Here is a 23593-nt window from a genome sequence, read left to right as displayed (position 1 = left end):
ATGGTTTTGGGGGATATCTTGCTTCTGCTAAGTCTGAATACATTTGGGATATGTTTGATATTTGTTTGATAATATCAGATTTAACCATTTAAGATGTATGTTAACCACATTAACCCTGGCCTAAAATATTGTTTTTTTCTAAAAAATAAAATACCGTAAATCAAAAATAGTTGTTTTCCCTTTTTATTTACAAATCGAACCCTGCTTTCAGCATAAGCAGAGAAATGGATGCTTGTTCTCAACAAGGCCCAAAGCCATCACTTGCTCAGTGCATACACGCCCCCCCTCCCACCCATGCTCATACAGTGACACTCACCTGGGACAAGGAGGCACTCCGTCGCCCTGGGGTTCGCATGGCTCCACCTCCTCCAGAGGAGGGCACTGTTCCCCTTCTCCCGTGGGGAACTGGAGCACATGTCGGCTTCTGGAGCGCGTGCCACTGGGGGCCTGGGGCTCCACACAGGTCTTGGAGCAGGGGCCCCATTCCGCCCACTCAGTCAGCTGGCAGTCCTTAGGGAGGACGCATGATTGGACCATTGGCGGAAGGTCCCTTGGCGTACACAGCCTGTGAAAAAAGAGGGGGTGGCAGGGGCGGTACAGTATGGTGAGGTGGGCTGAGGTGAAAATGGTGTGCCTATTGCCCGAGTTAAGACGGTGTGCTTTAAGCACTTACACCCTATACGTTGTTGAGCGTATAGGGTCCCTCAGCCTCGGGGCTCTATATTTGTGTCTTTTCTGTTTTCGCTCTACAATATCTTCACTGAAAATCGGCGATCTACAAGCTTACAACACGTTGCGTTGCGGCACATTTTCTGCAAAAGTTTTCCCCAGAATACAATTTATGAATAAAATATATTTTTTGTCCATTCTGTAGCGTAGAGAATGTTAATGCAATATAATGTATACAATTGGGGTGGTTGTATTTGGTCTCCCTGCTCTTCTAGATTTAGATTGTGTCAAAGGTCATGTCTCGCCTAGATACAGGATCTGACAAGAATTCTGACTTGATGGCCAAGATTCAATTTATCACCAGAGCAAGCATGCTGCCTCTAGCTCAATGGTAAAAAATGTCAGCGCTCGTGCAGGAAACCAGGTTCAAATCCGGGGTAGAAGAGGAAAGTCACATATAGTGCTGCTTTAAACAATAAGAAAGGGGTTCAACCTCGAATCAAACAGTTAATGGCAGGTCATGTGCAGCACAGGAGCAGGACACAGCAGCAGATAAGAGGAATAAAGCACTGGAGCATCTCGGACGATTAAATGCCTTTGTATTTAAAAGGTGTACAGTACAGTATAAGTACAGTATACAGGTTGAATAACGTTTCAATGCCAAGAGCATCTTAGTCTCATGACTCTGATGAAGATGCACTTGGCATCAAAACGTTAGTCAACCTGTATACTTGGCACCTTGTAAATATAAAGCCATTTAATGGTCTGATAAAGATGTACTTGGCATCGAAACGTTAGTAAGCCTGTATACTTAGCAGTACCTTGTAAATGAAAAGGCTTTTTTTTAATTACAAGGTGAGGAGGTTCTCATTTCTTTCTTTTAAAAAGCATCCTTTCTCATTTAATTGAGACAAAATATTGGGAAAGTTGTAAAGGTGAAAATGTGTTGGAACAGAAGGTTGTGATCTAGTCCTGGTGATCTAGTCCTGGTGAGCAAGTGGATCCAGCAGAGCAGTGTCCTTGACCACACTGACAAAAGAATATGAGCCACTAACTGGCACTGTAATTTGTCAGTTGCTGTAGTCTCATTACCACGATCACTGCATAATCAGTTTCATATCAGTAATAAAATCTAACACGCAAGGTATATTTATGTCTTCGTGTGTTAAGTCCATGCCACAAACCATGGGTAATCTATCACTGACAGCCATCTTTTAATCATTCCACTAGTATTTAGCAGTTAACCCATTCAATCCTGGAACACATCTACAAATGTCTTCTAAATCCTAAAAGTTTTCTGAAAACCGTATGTTGCTATATTATCAGTGGTTCTCAAACTTTTTCATGTCAAGGACCCCCGAAATGATATGTATTTGGTCGTGGACCCCTATCTCAAAATATTTTGTTCCAGGGACCCCTAGAAGCAAAGATTTGAGTTACAAATGTTCGCTTTAAAGAATATATATACTCAAAGATTTGCACAAATTGTCATGATTTTTCAAAAATAGCAGATCTACAAGCTCATAATGTATATCTGCTATTTTTGAATTGCCAAAGTATAAAATAATTACTATAGCTAAAATCTAAAATGACACAGATGCGTTTCCGGATTGAATGGGTTAATGAGCAACCAGGCCTCTTTGGGCCCCCTTCTGAATCATTAGGAATTTGTTCTAACTAAAGCCGAGCACTTTCTGTTCCTCTCTGTCGGCGTGTCTTTTACCCTAGAGGCGATGCAGCTGACGAGCTATTAGTGCTAATTACAGCTCTGCTTCATTTAGAAAGATCTCATTTAGACGCCGCCGCCACACTTCACCTCCACTGCCTCAAACTTTGGGTAAAAATAAGGAATTGTGTGAGCCTGGTGTTATTTATTTATGTTGTGTAACTCCTGTGTCTTTATAGATTAGGACACCTAGCTGCAGCCTTGTGATGTGGTGCTAAAGAGCAACACTGGAACTCTTCTGATGGATTTCTTGTCCTTCTAAACTTGGTGTTTGGGTTTGTTTTGCATTTGGAAAGCAAAAAGAAAAGAAAAATAAGAAAAGTAATCACTAACATGATGGCTCCATTTCCTCGCCCCTGATGGAACTTTACTGAAAAGGCCTAAAGCAGCTGGATTCTCTAAGCATTTGGCATTTGTTATGGCTATTGCCAACAAGGGTTGAAGGGTTGAAGGGTTTAAAGACGCCATTATTTCTTAACTTCTGTCATTTAGACAGAATGAGGACAGTTAACAATGCAGTCCAACTGCTTCCAGATGAAAGAATTATCCACATTTCAACACTTGCACGCTCATTACCTGCATTCAACAAAACATTTTGCCATTGGAACTGTCTACTCCTGTATGTGGGTTCAAGGGACTACAGTAAGTACCGTAAGCCTCTCTAGAATTTCAGTGCCTTGGCAAAAATAGTCAAATAAATGTAATAATGGCACCATACAGTATGGGATACTCATTAAATGCAATCACCTTCTATGATACATGCTAAGTGGTTTCAGTGTCAGGGTTCTACTTCAAAGGCGCTGGCCTAGGTTGAAGCAAGGACTTCTCAAAGAGAGAAGACCCAATGACAGATGTACATCAAACAAAATTGGAAATGAAGAGAGCAAGATGTTCAGAGAATGTCTGGCAAGGAATTGACTGGGTTATTACTGCACTGGGAAGTTAGTTCCACTTTTCCAAAAACAACTATGAATATTTCAGAACCATAAATAAACAATTCAAGGATTAATATTTATGTTCCTATGGGCATGAGAGCTGTTTTTGCGGATCCTTTGAAATATTTGATCCCAGTCACTGCTGAGACTTTAGCACCAACAATGCATTAATGAACAGATTTAGTACATAATTGATCAGATCTAAGCCTATGTGGCATGTGACAAATACATAATGTGAATGAAGGGTTGCATTATTCACACTGTCACTGATACTTTCCTGGAGGTGAGCGATGCTGTGAAAGCCAAGATTCTGAAGGAGTGGCATTGACATTTTGAAGTTATTGTCACTCAAGGGACAGAAATCTGACAGAGAACCCATGGAATCTCTCAGTGACAAGACTGAATGCCTAAAGCATTTTCAGAATTCCATCGGGACGGATCAAGCATTTATTATTATAGATCAAAACTAAATTGTTCTTGAAATCATCGTCTGAAATAATAATGCAGTTTAAACTTTGACATGATATCAAAGTTTAAAGAGCATTAAGAGATTGTGATACACTAATCCATTGACTGTCTAGGGCATCCACTTTCTCCATTGGTCAGCATAAACCTTGGGTGTGTCTGAAAATTGGACAGTGCCTATCGATCGCAAGGTTCTTTCAGTATACTGAATCTTAAAATTACATAGTGTAAGTGTAGTCAGCACTTTTTTCTCCAACATCGTAGATGTATAATGCCCAATCTTAATGAATTGATCATAGGTGCCCAGTCTGTCAGGGCCGATGGAAAACTAAATAAAAATAAATAAATAAAAAGGGTATTGCAAATCAATTCAGCAGTGATTATGTAGCCAATACACAGTGTCTTGGTATTGATTCATTTCATAGCTAGTTTAAAAGTTTGTTAATAAATAATCGGGAGCTTCCATGCTGTTCCATGCCGCTTTGTTTAAAAGCAGGCAGTCGGGGTCGGGACTGCTTTCTTACAGAAATTATTCTTCTAATGAAATCATTCAAAGCTTAATTGGAATATGTCCATGATTTTCATGTTGCCACATTTGGTAACCATTTAAAAAAGCAATAAGTCATGCGTGGTCGTGCTTTATCGTGGTTATTGGCAGAGCCGTGGCAAGAACTCTCTCTTGTGTGTTAAAGAGCATTAAGAGATTGTGATTATGTTATCATGATGTTTCATGATATGCTTGTAATAATAAGTTCACTCTTCAAAAAATGTTACTGCAGACATTTCTTGTCTTGTGGGACAAATGTGGTACTTGTAAAGTACTGTATTTTTTGGCTTCACCCCCTTTCTCTGATTTCAGAATCCAAGTATCCCCTTTACTGGAATCCAACATTTTGCTTAGAACACTGCTAGAGAAAACCCATATCTGATGCTATGAATGAACAACAACCCACCTTTTGAAGAATATAATTACAACGAATTGGAGTGAAAGAGTTTGCAATTAGTTCAATTTCAGTAAGTGCAGTTTTGATGTCATGGGCCTGATTCACTAAGCTGTTCGTAAATAGTGCCTAAATAAAGTGACTAAAGGGCTGTGTATTTTCGATAAGCACAAACTGACGTGCGATTCACCAAACAGCGTGTACAGCCTTGATATGCCGGTATCGCAGGTGTTTCTCATCAGAGGCGCGTCAATCTGGGAACCCATCGTCAAATAAAAATCAGCGCCCCCAGCGTTTTTCACTTTTGCATTTGACTCTGGGGGGAGTGATTAAATAGACCGATGATGACTGGTAACCGGCGTTTGGTCTCTGCCCTCAGCCCTCCACTTCCGATGGTGCGCCTATGTTTTCATTCCCACTAACAATATTTTTCCACGGAACACTAACACCATTTAGGTGAAACTGTGGCCACACGGCACACACGCCGAGGGATCTAATAATTCGTCTCTAAAAGCGTCAACTGAAAAAAAAAAAAAAAAAAAGGTTGAATTTGCGTCATGTCTATATTATGCATACAATAGATATTTTGACATATATACATATTTTTATGTGTTGAAAAATGTTGAAAAATGTTATGTGTTGGCAGAATCTGCCAATGCTTTGTCAATGTAAAGAGCGGATCTTTCCGCCTGTCGCGCAGACCGTGCGTTTATCTGCTCTACACGACTTGTCCATTTGAAGCATATCTGCTGGAGGCTTTCCCCCTCTGTCCAATCGGGTGAGTCGAAGGCAGACCGTCCCAAGACTCAGGAAGCACCATGGTGCTCAAGGCAGAAGGCGGTGCGGGCTACGGGGAGGGTCCTGAAAGTGAGTGACAGGCGCGTCACTCCCGTTTTTTAGAATCCGCTGGCTGCAAAAAACTGTGGCCGCGCACAACCTGCGTTTAACCTGCCCTGAATCAGGATATGTTCAAATGATGTGCAAATAAGTATTGCTTTCCTATTCCAGTTTTTACACTTCAGATTAACACAAAGTTTGTCAAGGATATATCAATAAATAGTTACAAAAAAAGGGGCACACAACACGTACCCCCATTAAAAGGTATAAAGTAGAGGGTAAGTAGCTATACCATAAAGAGAAAATTGAAAACAACAACATACTGAGAGCCGTGTACAGTACTTCTCTTTGTTGAATACCATTCAGTCTACTCTGCAGCGAAGGAAGGTTTGACACGTTTGTAGAAATTGCCTCTCTCAAAGTTTCTCAGCAGAGACAACGATTTCTATTTATGCAATTCATTATATTAATTTCTATGATTGTAGCTACGGTTGATGAACGGGGTCCAAGAGTAATTGGGGTTACATGATTCTTCTCAGTCAAGGAACGTAACTACTTAAGTATCTTATTCAGCCAATGACTGCGCTATTTGAAGCCTTGTTTTAGTTGACGGGATATTGTTCACAACTCTAATTACTTGTTCAGTTTCCTGTTCATAAATCATTGGAGTCAAATTGTTACTACTGATTCACTAAAGAGAACAAATCCTTTCAAATACTAATTGCATCACCAGAACGTTGTTGTTTTTGGATGTGAGGATGACACAGGTGTTTGTAACTTGGGACAATTAAATCAATTTGGGTGACCCCATGGCCTATATCTTACATCAGTATTGTTTTGGGAATATTGTCCAGTGAGGATATTCCAATTCTATTTCCGTACCTTTGACTTTTTTTTTAATGAACTGTATGAATCTATTGATCATCTTTTCTGTGTTTTGTGGAAAGCTGCTCTCAGTCACTGGCAACTCTTTCTGTTTCATGTGGTTGTGTGTTGCAGTGACTTTTTCTGTGTGTGTGCATTGGCATCTTGAGTGATTAGTTTTGGAAGGAACATGTTAGGAATAAATCAAAATCACTGACTAAAAGTGAAGTCACACTGTGAAACATGATTGCAGTATTATAACTTTATGTTGCCATTTCCATCCTAGACATCAGATTGACGGTATTAGTAGGGCCTTAAGCCTAATTTAGATTTAGTCATACGAGTCAACAGTGTCCCACGCTTAAAACTGCCTATCTACAAGCTCACGTGGGAGCATGTGAGCTTGTAGATATGCTATTTTCGACACAGGATACATCATATGATGGAATATACATTAGGCATTATTGTTCTGGCAAAGCAGAGAGAAAGACACCAGATAATGATTTCATCCACCTGCCAACTTCTGACAGCGAGATCAACTGATGATCATACTTGGCCATTACTCATTGGGCTTCTAGCCTAACAGGTAACTGTGTAAATGTGAGGAGTATTCTGCAATATCTATGCCATTTATATATCAGATCCTTGGTGGTTCTTATCAAAAAGAAATAAAAAAAGAGTTAAGCACTCAGAATAATGAACACAAATCACACACAAAAAATCCTAAAATTGGTTAAAGGTTAAAGTTAATAAGAAAGGCAACGCGGTTTCTGTAAACTGTGCACAAGAGCATTTAGATCTTTTTCTTTTTATATTCCCTGATGATAAAACAAATTTGGAAGGATTTCTCACCTTTGCCGAAGTGAGAACCGTCTAATCTAAATCTCTAATTATGTAACATGGAGCAATGCTATATACATAACTGAAAAAGCGACAGATGGCAATGACTACTAAATAAAAACTATATCATGCAACTCACTGGATTCCTAAGGTGCTCCCGTTCCTGTGTGCACAGATCACCTCCCGTGTCTGGTAGCCCACCTGGACGTCAAAGAACGGACTCTCTTGGCGGTTCAGACGATTCCTCGTCCGTTTCTTCTGGATTAGTTCCCTCGTCTCGGGGTCTTTGGCCCCAGTTCGCTCCCTGCTCCCCGGACCTTTACCTCTCCTCCGCTTGGCCTGACGCACTGTCCGGGTTTGCGGCATGGCACAGGGGGCCCACGGCCCGATCCTTAAACTTAACAAACCCTCGGGACCCTTGCAAGCCCCCAGTTTACAGGACTGAAACTGAGTCAGGTTGGTGCAGGCGGCCCCTTCAAAGAGCGGGGGAACCAGTACACTGCGGACCCTGTTCTTAAGGCCTGTCCCGCATGTTTTGGAGCAGGAAGTCCACGGGGAATACTCTGAAACCACGCAGTCCTGAGGGCAAGGGATCAGGCATGCCTGTTCCAAGCGAGGCTTGGTCTCAAAGTACTCACAGATGGCATCCTCTGCTGGCGACCCATCTGCCTCAAGTATGCAGCCCACGTCCCGCGTCTGAATGCCCTCCTCCCCCCCAGCGCATACGGAGGGCCGCAGGGCCCCAAAAGTCCTGGCCGCCACTGGCATACACACGTTCCAGGCACCCAGTTGCCAGTCATAAAGGTCCTTGTGCCAGTCGCACACGCGGAAACAGTTCCTCTGGTTGGAAGGCCTCTGGCCCTGATCACAGTTGGTGTGGAGAGTGGTCCAGCCTTCCACATGGGCACACCACACGGCCCGGCTCTGGCTGCCACCTGGACCGCAGTCACTGCTCATACATCTTCCCCACGGCCCTGAGGGAACAGAAGACATTAGCACCAGTTACATTCAGGTAATGGAATTAAACACGTTTTAGATTCATCATCAGTGAGTGCACAGTAAAATCCAGCGTTAATTTAAGACTTTAACCACTTTCAACCTGGCGTCCCTATTTTTGGCATGTCATTAAGGGAGCAGCTTTCAGCTGCTATGGTCCTACAACGTGGAACAGTCTGCCTGTGAACCTGCGGCTCTCTGGATCCATGGATAGTTTTTAAAGACATCTTAAGGCACACCTTTTTAGCATTGCCTTTACCTAGGTTTTAGCACTACTCATTTTTTTTTTCCTAGTTAAAAAAAAATTAAATCCCCCTTAGTGTTTAAAAAAAAAGTATTGTCCTTTTTCCTTTCATTAATATTTGTACAATGTTTTTTTTTTGATCTGTGAAGCGCATTGGGTTGCACTTGCTGTATGAAATATGCTATATAAATACAATTTGATTTGATTTGATTATAGGCAGAACTCATAACACGTTAAAAAATGTGTGTTGCGAGATTGCATTACTCTATCAGAGCACCACCCACAAAAACAGAACAGAGAATATCAGTATTATAACACAATGTACATCCAGTAACACTTAACACACTTACAGTAATTTAGACCAGTGATTATCAACCTTTTTAATGTCAAGGACCCGCAGTTTGATATGCATTAAGGCCACATACCCCCACTTATCTCTGGGACTCCTCTCTAGACTATAAAATCCTCAGTGTTAATTTAACTCTGAGAGCTAAATGGTAAGGGCCTTACAAACCCGTGAGAGTCCATTTGGTTCATAGCTACCAATCATTTAGCCGTGGACCTCCTGGAACCCCCAAGGACCCCTGGGGGTCCCCGGACCCCACGTTGAGAACCAGTGATGTAGAGAAAATAAATAATATTGTTACTGTGGATGAAGGTGTTTTATATTCTGAACTAGTAGTTAACAGAGGTCCATTGAGGACATAATCGTCGCTGTCGGGCAGAAACCAGCTACCGGTTTCTCAATTTTTCAACTTTTAAATAGTTTTCTCTTAAATCTCCATTAATTAATCTCCAGATTAATGGTCAAAACCCTCCTAACTCCACATGAGCTGTATTTGGGTAAAGTGATGATAATATAAGGACACATTCAAGTATCTGACAATGTAAAGTCACCATACCGACTTTGATGAGGCAGTGTTGTGTTGTTCTAAAAACACGTGTTTTTTTTTTCATTTCCTGAAAAGCTAATATTTTGGACATAGCTGGTTTCTGCCCGACAGCGGAGATATAATACAATAATAAAAAAAATATTGTTGACGTCGAGATCGCCCCCAAAAAAAGTGATTTATTTTCTCCCGATCATGACTTAAAAGTAATAACTTATATATGTCCTTTATGGACTGAGGTTTGAGTATGGACCACCAAGAGAAACAAAACGCAAACCATTATGATGAAGTCGGTCGACGTAAGGCCGAATTAACCACCCTATTAAACCCTATTAGCATCCATATTCTGTGAAAATATTTTGTGTAGCCCTAAGCAACTAAGTATAGGGCCCATGGGAATATGGTCCACTAAGTATAGGGCCCATGGGAATACGGTCCACTAAGTACAGGGTTTAAGTGGTTAAGTGACCTCCTGCAGGTGCAATGGGAAGAACAATGAGATCAATGATGCTGAATTAAACGCCTACTGTGCCTCCAACAGGCCTCATCACATTTAAAATTCATGTGCGAGAAATTAGGACATGTTCTCTCAGTGTGACTTTAACCCACGAACACTGCCATGCTATAGGAGGAATTTAAATATTTGGGTCTTTGGCTTGATTCTCAAGTGTCTTTAAAGCCCCATATTGCCATGAGAAATAAATTCCAGCCTGAGAATATTATGTCGTTCTATCAACTGTGTCATCCAACAGATCAGGAAAAATAACTGGAAAGTTGCACTTCATGGAACGCATATTTCCGCCAGGCCAGGTGGCCTATCCAGGGCTGTGTAAATGGGGGCTACTCAACCCATTCAAACCAGGAAAGCCTCTGTGATAGAGAAAAGACTACACAAAAGTAGCGAATATCGATAATGTAGTTTTAAAGAGACAGTATGGGAGGAAGTATTGAATGCAGAAAATAGGTACAGACAAATGACTGTTATTCACAGGCGAGGGACGCTACAAGGGAGATGCTTCATGTCACCTTAATTGCTTCCTTCCCATGGCCAACTGAATTCATTAAATTGCAGCTTTCAGTCAGGTACGTAGCACTTAGTGTGTAGTGGCCAGTGGACAATGAGCAGAAGGAAGTGGCTTTCATCATGTTTTCTCACAGAGGTCAAGCTATGGTCCTCATGTAGAAGTATCCTACATATAATTTGAGTAAGCTCTGTCGGTCTGTCTTGGTGTCTTGGTGTCTTGGGTCGTCTGTGCCCCAAACTGCGCATGTGTCGTTGCGCGTGAAACAAGCAGCAAGGTCTATGAAAACAAGGCCAAACGATACGAACCCTACAAGCAACCAGGTCTATGAAAAGAAGGCCAAACGCAGCGCTTTCACACATATACCTTGCCACACATATACGCGTCCCCACACCCACCTGCACTTTCACAACCAACGCCAAAACACACTACCACCAATATGGCCCCTAAACCGCTTACAATAGAACAACATGGCAACACCGTGCTTCTACACCATAGACCACACCCACTCTCGCCAGAAAGCCACATTTCGTGGCTGCCTCCGTGGTGTGTGTGTGGGTGGGGGGGAGATGATCGCACCACAACTTCGGTCCGCGGCCGTGTATGCGTGGACACGCACGTGCGCATGCACGTTGGGGAGCCACGTGTCACAATGTACATTATTTGTGTTTGCGCGACGCCCGTGTGTGTGTGTTCGCGACGGGCCACGGGCCACATGAGGCTGTACCGTGGTGTGTGTGTGTGTGTGTGTGTGTGTGTGTGTTTGTTTGTGCGCGCTCGCGACGGCTCGCACGCGCGTGTGTGTGTTGGCGACGGCCGACGGGGAACGGCTCCGCCTGTTACATCTTTAGATGCGCGGGTGTTTGTGGGTGTTCTGTTCCTCCACGACGGGATGTGCGTGTGTGTGTACACACTACACCATTGGTTCTCAAAGTGGGGTTCGGGGACCCCCAGGGGTCCTTGAGGGAGTTCCAGGGGGTCCCCAGCTAAATGATAGATTAGGCACCAAATGGACCCTTATGGGTCTGTAACTCTGAGAGTGTACAAATGGAACCAAATGGACTCTAACGGGTCCATTTGGTTCGATTTGTACACTCTCACAGTTAAATTAACATACATTTTACCATATAAACTGGGGTCCAAGGGATAGACATGCCATTAACTGGGGGTCCTTGAAATTAAAATGGTTGAGATTCACTGCTACAGCCGTAAACAAATCTTCTCTTATGGGGGTCCCTCGCATATCTTTTCAAATGGGGGTCCGCGGGCTGACAAGTGTCAATTTGGGGGTCCTTGCCATGAAAAAGTTTGAGAACCACTGCACTACACAGTACAAACTCACTTTCGATCCCTGATAAACTGTCTGTTCTCACCGCATAACCCAAACTGCACACTTTGGGTGCTCATATCCCCCTACGGGTATGGTCTAGTAATAATAATAATCCTTGGCTAGCAGAAATCAGGAGTATATATTTCCATAGAGGTCTACAGCCTCATGATGACAACCTGTAAACAGTTCCCATCTCTCATCTCTGCTGCTGGTGTGGTGACTGGCTTCAATCAGTATGTCTTGTCAGCAGGCCCCGCCGCAACCTCAAAGGACTTCTCTCCCTATATCAGCACACCGGATCAATGTCCTGCTGCAAGAGTCGATGATACATGTTACACCGTGACCACATATTTGTGATTCAGGGGTTGTCTGGGCATCCGTTAGCTACAGATCAAGCAAAGCTGTATTTAATACCCCTTAGAAAAGATGTGTCTTGGGTATTCAGCACAAAAGATACAAGGGAGTAAAATATCTGCAGCATTCCTCAGACTAATCCTCTCGACTGCTTGTGTGAGTCAATGAAATGCCAGAGATATTTATTTTCTCTGACAGAGGACTGGCAGCAATTGCTTTGAGGTTTCATCTCTATGGCCATTATGTACTCTCTCTCTCTGTGTGTGTGTGTGTGTGTGTGTGTGTGTGTGTGTGTGTGTGTGTGTGTGTGTGTGTGTGTGTGTGTGTGTGTGTGTGTGTGTGTGTGTGTGTGTGTGTGTGTGTGTGCAGTGCTGCTATGAAAACAGAATGGTCTCGCTAGAGCTAATATTGAATTTCCATAAAGTAAATAAAATACAGAACAGAAGAATGTTCATTCGATATCAAGTCAACATATTGTTGGTATTATGGTATAAGTTCTCCCATAAGGCGTGTGATACCATAAATCCAGTCCGTATCATTTGATTGTTTGTTTGTTTGTTTGTTTGACAGGCAACTCTCATACTATGAACAAAGACGACTGTTGGAGTGATAAAACATTACACTTAGTGAGACTTTTTTGGTAGATACTGTATCTTACTTTGTAATTAAACCATGAATCATGTTTACTTATCGGTTGGCCATGTGGTTACTCAAAAAAGAATTGAGAGCAGAAATGTGCATGGTAAAATCCTCAGTGTTAATTCATCAATGTGTGATTCAACAGAGTTAAATTAACACAGGAGGGGGGATCTTGTTAGTAACTCAAATACCCTCTGCAAAAATTCCCAATTCTGAGCGTTAGTGGTTCAAAGTGGGACATGCTCACTCACACTTTCACACAATGTCCATTGGTCTTAACTGGTCCCCTGCACAGTAAAATCCTCAGTGTTATTTTAACTCTCATAGTTAATGAGAATTAAGCCAAATGACTCCACCTATCACAGAAAGAGATAATTTGTGTAATATCTCCACGTGGATATATCTGTATCCCCTATATGCTCATTACATGAAGAGCGCCTTTCTTTATCCTAAAAAGGTCTGCCTCGCTAAGGAAGGGGTCACAGCGTGTCTCTCTTGGTTGTGTTTGATTATTATTGATCAAATCCACAGCATCTCACTCACAAAGACAGGCCCGTGCTGGCAAGTTCAATACCATCCTCACTATGTGACAGCTGCCAGAAGCATTGCCTTTTCACTTCAAACGCATTGCAAGGCAATGCATTTGAAGTGAAGGCAATGCACATACACGGTATCTAATTGAATGGAAAACATGCACTGTACATAATGCATTAGCATGCTCCTTAATGAAGTGCCACATGACACAGGTGCAGTTAAAGAGAAATTCTTGTAAAACTGAAAAGATAAAAGGAAACCCAGCTTGTCTGACCATCTCAAGCGGTGTCAGTCCACGCCCAGCGTGAGCTCCATGTGGTCCTAGCGGATCAAAGCCAGCAGATGCACCTGGCTGAGGGGTTCTCAGACAGGGAGGAGAAGTACAGACTCTGGCAGCTTGTTTGTGAACACTGCATGCATTTTAGGCAATAAATAGGCCATGAAGTTGCTCGATCTTGATTAATTTCACACCTGCAACTCCTATTTAAAAAAGACCTGAGGCCGATTCTACGAATTGCCTTCTGAATCAGTAGTTCTCACACTTTCAAGATTTTCCACAAATGTTCAAAAATAGCAGATGTACAAGCCTGCAGCGCGGCACAAAGTGACACGCTGTGAGATTGTATATCTGTTATTTTTGAATAGCCTACGCAAAAATCTAAAATGACACAGATGCTTTCCCGGTTTTAACGGTTAAAACTATAATCGATATTCGCTACTTTTGTGTAGTAGTCTTTTCTCTGTAGTGTCATGTGCCTGATCCACGCCTGTTATAGAGCATAGCTCGCTCTTATATTGGCTTGTCGTCACTCTGTGTAACAGTGGAGGTTTTCTCTACTTTAACGCTTCGCGTTTTGCTGGCTCGACCCCGACTCAGTGGGAAAAAAACACTGGTTGCTCCTCTCTATTGACTGCATTGAACCTTGCAACATTCTCAGAACGTAGGCAGCCAAATGACACTGCTGGTGTGAAATCTGTTATAGATTCCTCCTCCCTAACACTTCCACCTCCGAAAATAGCATTCCTGGAGGGAGACCAGCAAACAGTGAGAGATCTAGAGAAGGAAATAAGTCGTATGATTAAGAAAGGAAAAACAGACTATGAAGACAAAGTTGAAGAGGAGGAACTAGGGATGCTTGGAGGGGACTGAACACAATGATGGGTAGGGAACAAAAAGCAGCCCCTCAATGCGATGACCCCGTTAACCTTTCAAATGATCTGAATATTTTCTATTCTAGATTTGACAAACATGACTTCAGTGATGAATGTGACTCTGTTTGTGCAGGGATGACACCTGCCCCATTGTGATATCAAAGGAACAGGATGTAATTTCAATCTTCCAGCAGGTCAATCCTCACAAAACTCCCAGGCCAGATGGGCTCAAGGGAAGGGTGCTGAAAGAATATGCCACCCAATTGGGACCCATATTTACCCAGCTATTCCAGATGTTCCTTAATATCAGCCTTGTCCCCCAGGCTTGGAAAACGGCAACCACTGTCCCGGTGCCCAAAACTACACAGGCAAAATTGCTAAATGATTTTGGACCAATTTCACTCCTATATTAAGCAAATGCATGGAGCGTGTAGTGAGTAAGGAACTCTCATTACAAACAGCTAAGTTCATGGACCCCATGTAGTTTGCTTATAGAGCTAGTCGAGGTGTAGAGGATGCCACTCTTACTCTGTTGGATAAAATAGATACAGTACCGGTAGTCACCTAGACAAGCCTACAACATATGTCCGTGTACTTTTTATGGTTCAGTCAGGAACACTCACGTCAAAGTAGATTTAAAGGACAACTTAGTTTTTTTACAACAAAGGTTTATGTTTTAGATTGTAATTAAAGTAAATAAAAGATGAGTGTTAAAAAAATGTAATGTACTGCTTTCTATAGTTTTAGCAATTTTCACAATCTTTTTTACAGTGGGCGGGGGCATTCTGTCCATGGCTAAATATTCTTTTTTTACACAATAACCCGGCGTTTTCTTTATTATTATTTACAGTAGCTCTTTTAGCCCCCAATAACTCACATCGGGCCATCAAAGACCACAGGACCTTTTTTATTGTGTAAAAAATACATATTTAGCCACCGGACAGAATGCCCCCGCCCACTGTAAAAAAGATCGCGAAAATTGCAAAACTATAGAAAGCAGTAAATGAAAAAAAAATAACACACATCTTTTATTTACTTTAATTACAAGCTAAAATATAAACCTTGGTTGTAAAAAAATTAAGTTGTCATTTAACCATTTATTGCAATAAATGGAATAGAGTTAAACGCTCTTTAAGATGTTCCCTAAATTTTGCTAAGCAGCATGCTAAGCAAAATCAGGGAACGCTATGCAAAATCCCCCCATGAGGTGTGATTGGTGTGTAGGAAAGCGAGGCTGATTGAAAGCAATCAGCAGACTGACAGCTGATTACAGCTGAGCTTTTGCGTCTTCCGTGCCCTGCATGAACTAACGCTATGCTTCATAAGTCTCTGCTTTTAATACGGTCCAACCCCATTTTCTCCTGCATGACCTGAACGTTAGTAGTAACCTCATTTTGTGCATCAGGGAGTTTTTGAGAGAAAGACCCTGACAAGTCTGTATTAATAACTCCTTTTCTGACTGCCTTGTCTTGAATACTGAATACTGGCGTTCCACGGGGGGGGGGGGGGGGGGGGGGTTATCTCCTCTCTTTATTCTCCCTATACACAAATGAGTACAATACAACAACAAAGAGTTCTCTCTCATAATGTATGCTTCCAGACCTTAATGTCACTAAGACCAAGGAGCTGTGTTTGCTGACAGGAGCAGAGGGCAAAGTGTCCATCTTTAGGCCTGTTGAGTGGGGAGGAAGTGGATCTGGGAACAACTATAGACAATAAACTCACCTTTCAGACCAATGCAGATAGCATTATAAAAAGGCAAGGCAGTGGCTCTATCTTCTCAGGAAACTGAGAAGTTCATGCTAGTAAACACACCCTGACCATGGTCAGGGTGTGTTTACTAGCATGCACTTCTCAGTAGACTCTATAGTGTAGGTCACTCACTGAGAGTGTTCTCACTTTTAACATTGTCTCCTGGTATAGGAACCTCTCGGTTAGAGATAGGAACAAGCTCACCCAGGTAGTCAACCAGGCTAGTAAGATCATTGGAGACAAACAATTGCACCTTCAGGACATTTTATATTGTATTTTAATGCATTTGTGTATTCTATGTATTAATTATGTTTTAATTGTTTGTATACTGGCTGACAGTGTGCCAAAGGCAAATTTCCATTTTATGTTAAATTTAATGGACAACAAAGTTTTCTTTATCTTTATCTCCAGGTGTCGCATTTATTTTGTTGCTTTTAGTTTGTAAGAATAAAAGAAAACACGACTGTGGAGTTTGAGTTGCAAAAACAAAAGAACAAGACTAGAATCTAATAATGTCATGGCCTCCCTGTCCAGTCTTTAGCTACTGATAGCAAGTTACTACGTGTGCAGTTTGTGTTAGAAGCCCCACAAATCACAATGCAGTAGAAGCTACGATATACAGTACAGGCTTTCTGCTTGTGGGACGTTCTACAGTACTGTACATCTCATTTGGCCATATGGAAAAAGCTATCTTACTTCACCTACAGTATAAGGACAAAGGTGCTTCACAAGGTCAATGTTGGTGTATTAGATTAGATTAGTAAAAACAATTGTAATATATAATTGTATAATTGTAATACAACTTTCACAGTCTTTATGAGTTTCACTTGATTTTCACTTCATAAGGTATTTCCTGGTTGCATAGCCAAATTCCATTACCCCAAATTCCACACTCGCTCACTCCACTCGTGTCCTCCACTCGCACCTCCGCGCGAGGGACTTTGTTCATGGCTGGAGGTGGTTGTGTTTTGTGTCATGCGCCTAGCAGTGTAGCTGTGATTGGTCTACTTTTGTGGGACTGGGGACAGACACAGTTCTAGATGGCTCGGCCTTCGGTTATTCCGTATAAAAAATGTAATACAAAAGATTGTTGGGTTCTGTTGAGTTGTAGTTTAGATTAAACAAACCACTACAGTTATACCAACATAATTGCATGTTTGCATAGCCTTTGGCAGAGATAAACATTACCACACTGAACATGCCTTGTAACTAAGTCACATTATTCTCAGTAGAGTATGTTTGTCAAAAGCTGGCAAACAATCTGGTGTATGACGCAAGGGCGACTGTGTATTGTTTGTAGAGGGTGTACAGTTAGCAACAATAGGATAACAATCCCTCATGCAGACAGTATAGAGTCTTGAAATGTGAATCCTCATGGAATGCTGTCAAAAAAAACAAAACATTTTGGGCCAATGTGTGCAGTAGGGTTTTTTTTGGAAGACCATTTGGAGGGTAAGCACTGAAAAGAGCAAACTATATCAGAAAAGACCAGAGGGTAACACTCAACATCCGAAAGAAAACCAAGCTGCTTAACATTCAAGGATGATTGTTAACCCCGGCCAGCATTCAGTGTGATCAGTGCCCTCGGCTGCATCTCACTAAGCCATGATCCATTGACTTAAGCGCTTCCTGGAACACTTGATGTGAATTCCATTAGCTACAATACCACAATAGTGCTGACATGGTTATGAAGGGGCTTCTTTGATGATTCTGATTCAGCATTTCCAACACAAAGCACTGCATCTAACTGCGAGGCTAGTGTTAATCATACAATGTTAAATACTTCTTTTTTTCAAAGGAGCGTAGTGTGATCTTAAATCCCAGCGTGATCTTAAATTATGATTATTGCTGTAACTAATTAACTGTATCATGTGCATAAACCCTTTGAAACATTGGATATTATGAAAATAAAACTGAATACATGAACAGAAATGAAGGTTATACATATTACAAACTAATTATACTGTACATACTGTAACATGAAACTCTCACAAAATACCATTCAAGACTATTCCCTATAAATTCCTAAGCAGTTTCTCTTGGGGGTGCAGGGAGACAAAGAGCAGCAATACTGTAGCTCAACACTGATGCTTATATCTGGATCAGCAGCAAACCCTGATGGCTTACTGCATTCAAGCAGCAGGTTGCATTTTAATTTGCTTTCATGTCAACAATGACAAGATGTTGTCTTCCACTGCACTTCAACTCATCCATTCTCGTGTCAAAATGCAGTGTTCAACACAGCCAGGCTAATTTCCAAAGGTCAAAAGCACTGGTCTGTGTGAAAAGCTGTCATGAAAAATGTCAAAGCTGTCAGTTTCTATACAAAAACAATCACTAAACCTCATAAGCTCTACTCGTTTAAAATGCCTCAAAATCTCAATGACAAAACACATGAATGTTGCCTGCTGCGTTTTAACAGCATATGATTTCACAATAAGTGACTAGAGGGTGAGCAAGAAAAATTAAAGCACAATGCTTGACTGCACATGCATAAGCCAGTAAAATGCGTTGAGTGGAATGTAAATAATTAACGGCATAATGTCGACCGTCTCTCTGAAAATGCATTTAAAAAAGTCATGGATATAATGTGGACCATCTCTGAAAATACATCTGAAAAAGTCATGGATATAATGTCGACCGTCTCTCTAAAAATACATTTGAAAAAGTCATGGATATAACACAAGTAAGACGCGCGAACGCTTCCTGGCTCTGTTTGTTTTTCATCACAAGTTGAGTGGGCGGACCACTCTCCACGGTATGTATTTTTCTATATTGATAGAGGTAATAGGAGAGCTGAGATGGATGTCCCTTTGGGGAGACACAGGTGAGAAGGCTTTGAGGGGATTTGATGGTAGCGCAGCAGAGGTTCATATGGACTCAGGGAGGAGGTCTAACCCACTGCACCATCTCTGGGTATTTTTGTGGACTTCAGTGTTGACCTGAGCTCTAGTTGCCCTAGTTTATTGAGGGATTCAGGGGAGGCCATCGCCACTGGCACTAAATAATGGGGCAGGGATTGGCGCCTCAATCATGCTGTGCAGAGCTGTATTCAACATGCCCATCACACCACTCTGACAAGTCAGCTGTATGACAGCAGTGACTAACTGGCCACAAATCACTAGTACAGCTACTGCATTTGTTATGATCCAGCCACTCCAACTAATAAGGTTTGCCCCCCCAGGTACAGTACAGAGGAGGAAAACATGCTGTAGGTCTACAGTATATTGAATTGGGAATAGTTGTTTGGTCTCTAGGTCTATGCTATAATCAATAGTCAAAACATCAGTCACATTTTTTATTTATTTATTAAGAAACTCCCTGGAAGAATATATCAAGAAAAATGTCCTACATAATTTAGTTACTTTATGTCCACGAGGCCGGAAGGCTGGGGAAGTAATTATGTTTTCGTCGCTGTGAGTGTGTGTGTGTGTGTGTGTGTGTGTGAGACGGGTGTGTGTGTGTGTGTGTGTGTGTGTGTGTGTGTGTGTGTGTGTGTGTGTGTGTGTGTGTGTGTGTGTGTGTGTGTGTGTGTGTGTGTGTGTGTGTGTGTGTGTGTCGTGTGTTGTGTGTGTGTGTGTGTGTGTGTCTGTCTGTGTGTGTATGTGCGCAGATAATCTCGAAAAGTGCTGGACAGATCAACATCACAGTTTTTGTGCACACTTCAAGTCGGCAAAGGAAGAATATGCACCCCACATTTTTCAATCAGTCTGGTGGTGGGGCTATACCGGCCCACTTCACCTTTTGGCCAATACCTCTTGTAACGTAGGTCATACAATCAAAATGCGTTTTCCCCGGATTCTTTGCATCATAATACAACTCCCCATAAAGATCATGCCCATTTCCGCTTAACTAGATCTTTTGCCATTTTGCATTTTCTTTAAAACACATACTACTCCTGTCATGTGATAAAAATGCATAATTTTTATATTCCATTTCAATTGGTTACAATTACAAAGTTTGGGGGAAGGGGCCTATTTTACTCAAAATAAACTGATCATCAACCCAAAATATGAATCACACATATAGGGGCCTCTAAACAACACAGGGCCAAAAGCGATTACACTTAGACCCAGGGGGTGCCACAAACGCTATACTGTATATGTCACCGTTTGTTGCAGAAACAGGATTTTTTCAGAAAATGATCTCGGGTGTCATGTGATACAATGACCGTCAAACAGGGTTTTGATATTCCATATGGTTTTCCTGTAATTGGCTTCCAAAATGAGTGGGAGGGGTCTATTACGTACCAAAAACTTCATATATCATGAACGCAACATCAAATCAACCCAAAATTGGAATCGCATGTTGAGGGGCCTCTACTGAGTGTATTCTGCCCATAGGGGGCGCCAGCCACAAATGCGAAGTTGCACCGTATGTGGTTTAAATGCTATTAGCCCTGCTTCCTGACGCTGCAATCCACAACTTACACAGCTGTGGCTTAGGCAACCCAGTCTGCCGGAGATATGCGCTCCGTGGAACACCCCTTTCTAGTTCTTGCTGTGTGCCCTTTCATATTATGGTAAAAGAAACATAATGAAGTCTTCTTTTCCTTTCAAACTACTGTATAACGGGGGGGAAAAAACCCTGTTAAACTCTCACATAATTCACACTGGGGAGGTGCCCAGTACAACCTCAGTCTTGTACATACAGCAGTATAGTCCACAGAGCAATTCCACCATTTTTATTATATTTGTTTTGTCTTGTTTGACTTCAATTTGAAGAGGCAGTCCAATGGAAAAAATCCCTCAAGGGAGTGTGACAGTTTGGCAAAGGGGGCAACGGCATGAAGGGTGGCGGTGTGCGGTACAGTATATGGGGGATGGTTTGTGAGTGTGGGAGGGATAGATTTGCTTAGGAGGGTTAAGCCTGATTTATGCTTAATCGTAAGACAATGTCCCGTGCCAAAAACAGATGATCTACCAGCTCACAGCGTGTCATGATGCAATGCGTTGTAAGCTGGTAGAGCTGCTGATTTCAAGTCATACGACTTATAAGGAACAACCATTGACATGGACTGGTGAAGGCAGCTTAGCATGGATGCTTGGAACACACACACAAAATGATCTTGATTCCCCAATTTGCTTATCTATATTATTTGTTAATATGCAGAATTCAAAACCTGGTCTTGAAAGCATGTTGGTGGCTGAGTACGATTTGCACTTCAGCTGTGTTGAACACACTTAACAGGTGAACCAAACAAGCAGCTTTTGATTACAATAATAATAATGATGATAATGATAATAATTGTGTCCCCTTTAGTGGTAGGGTATTTTCTGCAGTACATTTTGAAATTTCCCTCTGCATTTACACATTCTAACCATTAGGAGCTGTGGCTGCCATTAATACAGCACACAGGGAGCAGTTAGGGATTAAATGTCTTGCTCAGGGACACTTCGACACATAGACTGGTGGGCCGGTGGGCGAAACGGTGACCTTTCGATTCACAAACTACCCACTCAGCTACTAACCTGCTGGACTGCCAAGGCTGCCATGCTTCATGTTTTAAGCAATGGCACATTATACATCATATACTGTACCTTCTATATTGTACTGCTCTGATTTTGGCTGTTTTTGTGTGAATCACATTTTAACCACAGATGTTCAAACAAAATGCATGTACTGGGCAGAGAATCTTTATGTTTTATGGATTAGACTCATGCTGTGTGAATTTTTCTTGATGGGAAAGAAGGATTCCACACATTTAAACATAGGTAGCAGTGCTGCTGGCATCGGTCAAAGGCTTGAGTTGTGAGAGTTAGTGTTTGCAATAATGAAGCATGCTTGTGTGCTGTGTGCACGCGTGGACACATGGAGGGCAAGGACCGCTAAAGTGGCACACGCTTGTGAGTGCATCTGTTTGTAATAACGAAGCACGCATGTGTGCTGGAGAATGCACATAGACAGACACGTAGTGGTGTGTCTGTGTGTGCCTTTTGTGTCGGCACCACAGTTGCTCTGGGGGCAGCGGTTTGATGATGTAGCTGTCACTTTATTAAGATAAATTTTCCAATCACATGGTGAGATCTCCCACCCTCAGGAGTGCCAGAGAGCCACGGATTAGATTACCCCATACCCACAATGCATCTTGCTCTACATCTCAATTCGATAGGTGAGAAACTCGAGACTGGCAGATGCTGCCTGCTGCATCTCTCCCTTTTAAAAAAAGAGGGGTGGGATGTAAAATTAGCTCTCAGGACATGCAGTACATAAACAGGAACATACTGTAATAGCACCATTGCACAGTGTCTAAATTAAAGACGCCAAGATGAGGATTTTCCTCATCATGAAATTAACTGTTGATATTCTACTGTTAGCAATTCATTGCATACAATAGCCCCAGTGATTTGTACTGACAACATTTTAATATCAGCAATGTTGAAGAAACCATAAAAGCCAAGCAATGTGACATTGATGCTCATTATCAGTTTGACAATTATAAGAGCAACCAACAAGTACATCACTGCAGAATAAAAGATCAACTACAATGAGATAAATTCACCAATATTCTATGCATAGAGATACTGTACTCTACTGTATGTGGCATTTACAATGACTTTACAAAGGGCCATCTGGAAACCGTTTTGTGCTTCTGCATCTCCAAAGCTTAGATTTGCACAATGTTACAATTCGAGGGAGAAACAAACATTGTAAAGTTTTCCAAATAGTCCATACTGTGGGGCTGAGAGTCGATAACATCAAGTTACGTTGGCATTTTAACCCTAAACAGTAATTACAGTTTAACCACTTAACCCCTAAATACTTTGTTGATCGGTGTCCCCCAGGGGTCTATACTTGGTCCCCTCCTTTCTTCCATCTATACCAAATCTCTTTGCTGAAAATAGCAGATATACAGGCTTACAACAAATTGCAATGTGTTCTGAGCTTGTAGAGTGTGCTGTTTTAAAATATCACTTTTCTAATAATAATTTGTTGCGTCGAAGGTGGGAGTATTTGTTATGGTATCTTATCTTTGGTATTTTCTATTCAATTTAATCTATTTAGATCTTATCTATTGTTTTCTCTCTCTCTTCAAACTTCACTGTTGCAAATGTTTGCATTAGTTTTTATTCTGTAAAGCACTTCCCTGGTGTATGAAAGGTGCCGTATAAATAAAGTTGCCTTACCTAGATCTGCTATTTTCAGAGAATGTTTGCTTATTTTCACCAAATATTTGCCTATTATGACATTCCCAGAATAGGGATGCTAGGGGTCATGTGGTTAAGTAGTTAAGTAGTTGTAAACATCAATGCTAACAGGGATACACAGAATGATGATGTCAAGGTAGAGGCATGGGAGACTTTGAGTTTTAATTTGGACCTCTTTTAAAGGGATAGTTCACCCCCAAAATTAATTTTCTTCTATCGATTAGTCACCCCATGGAGACTTTGTTTTTGTCGCAT

General features: G+C 41.7%; 1 protein-coding gene across 1 annotated transcript in view; it reads right to left on the bottom strand.

Moving 5' to 3' along the window:
• The window catches only part of thsd7ab (thrombospondin, type I, domain containing 7Ab), a 135174-nt gene that overhangs the window by 68419 nt on the left and 43162 nt on the right, over nucleotides 1–23593 (bottom strand). Inside the window, exons 2-3 of the mRNA XM_080427003.1 lie at nucleotides 7417–8251; nucleotides 317–565 (exon numbers count right to left, since the gene is read on the bottom strand). Of these exons, the coding sequence (XP_080283129.1) occupies nucleotides 317–565; nucleotides 7417–8251 (1084 nt within the window). The remainder of the gene's footprint in view (nucleotides 1–316; nucleotides 566–7416; nucleotides 8252–23593) is intronic.

The sequence above is a fragment of the Gymnoscopelus braueri genome, assembly GCF_963280865.1.
Source record: "Gymnoscopelus braueri genome assembly, chromosome: 4".
Lineage (NCBI taxonomy): Eukaryota > Metazoa > Chordata > Actinopteri > Myctophiformes > Myctophidae > Gymnoscopelus > Gymnoscopelus braueri.
This window is presented reverse-complemented; position numbering and strand designations above follow the sequence as displayed.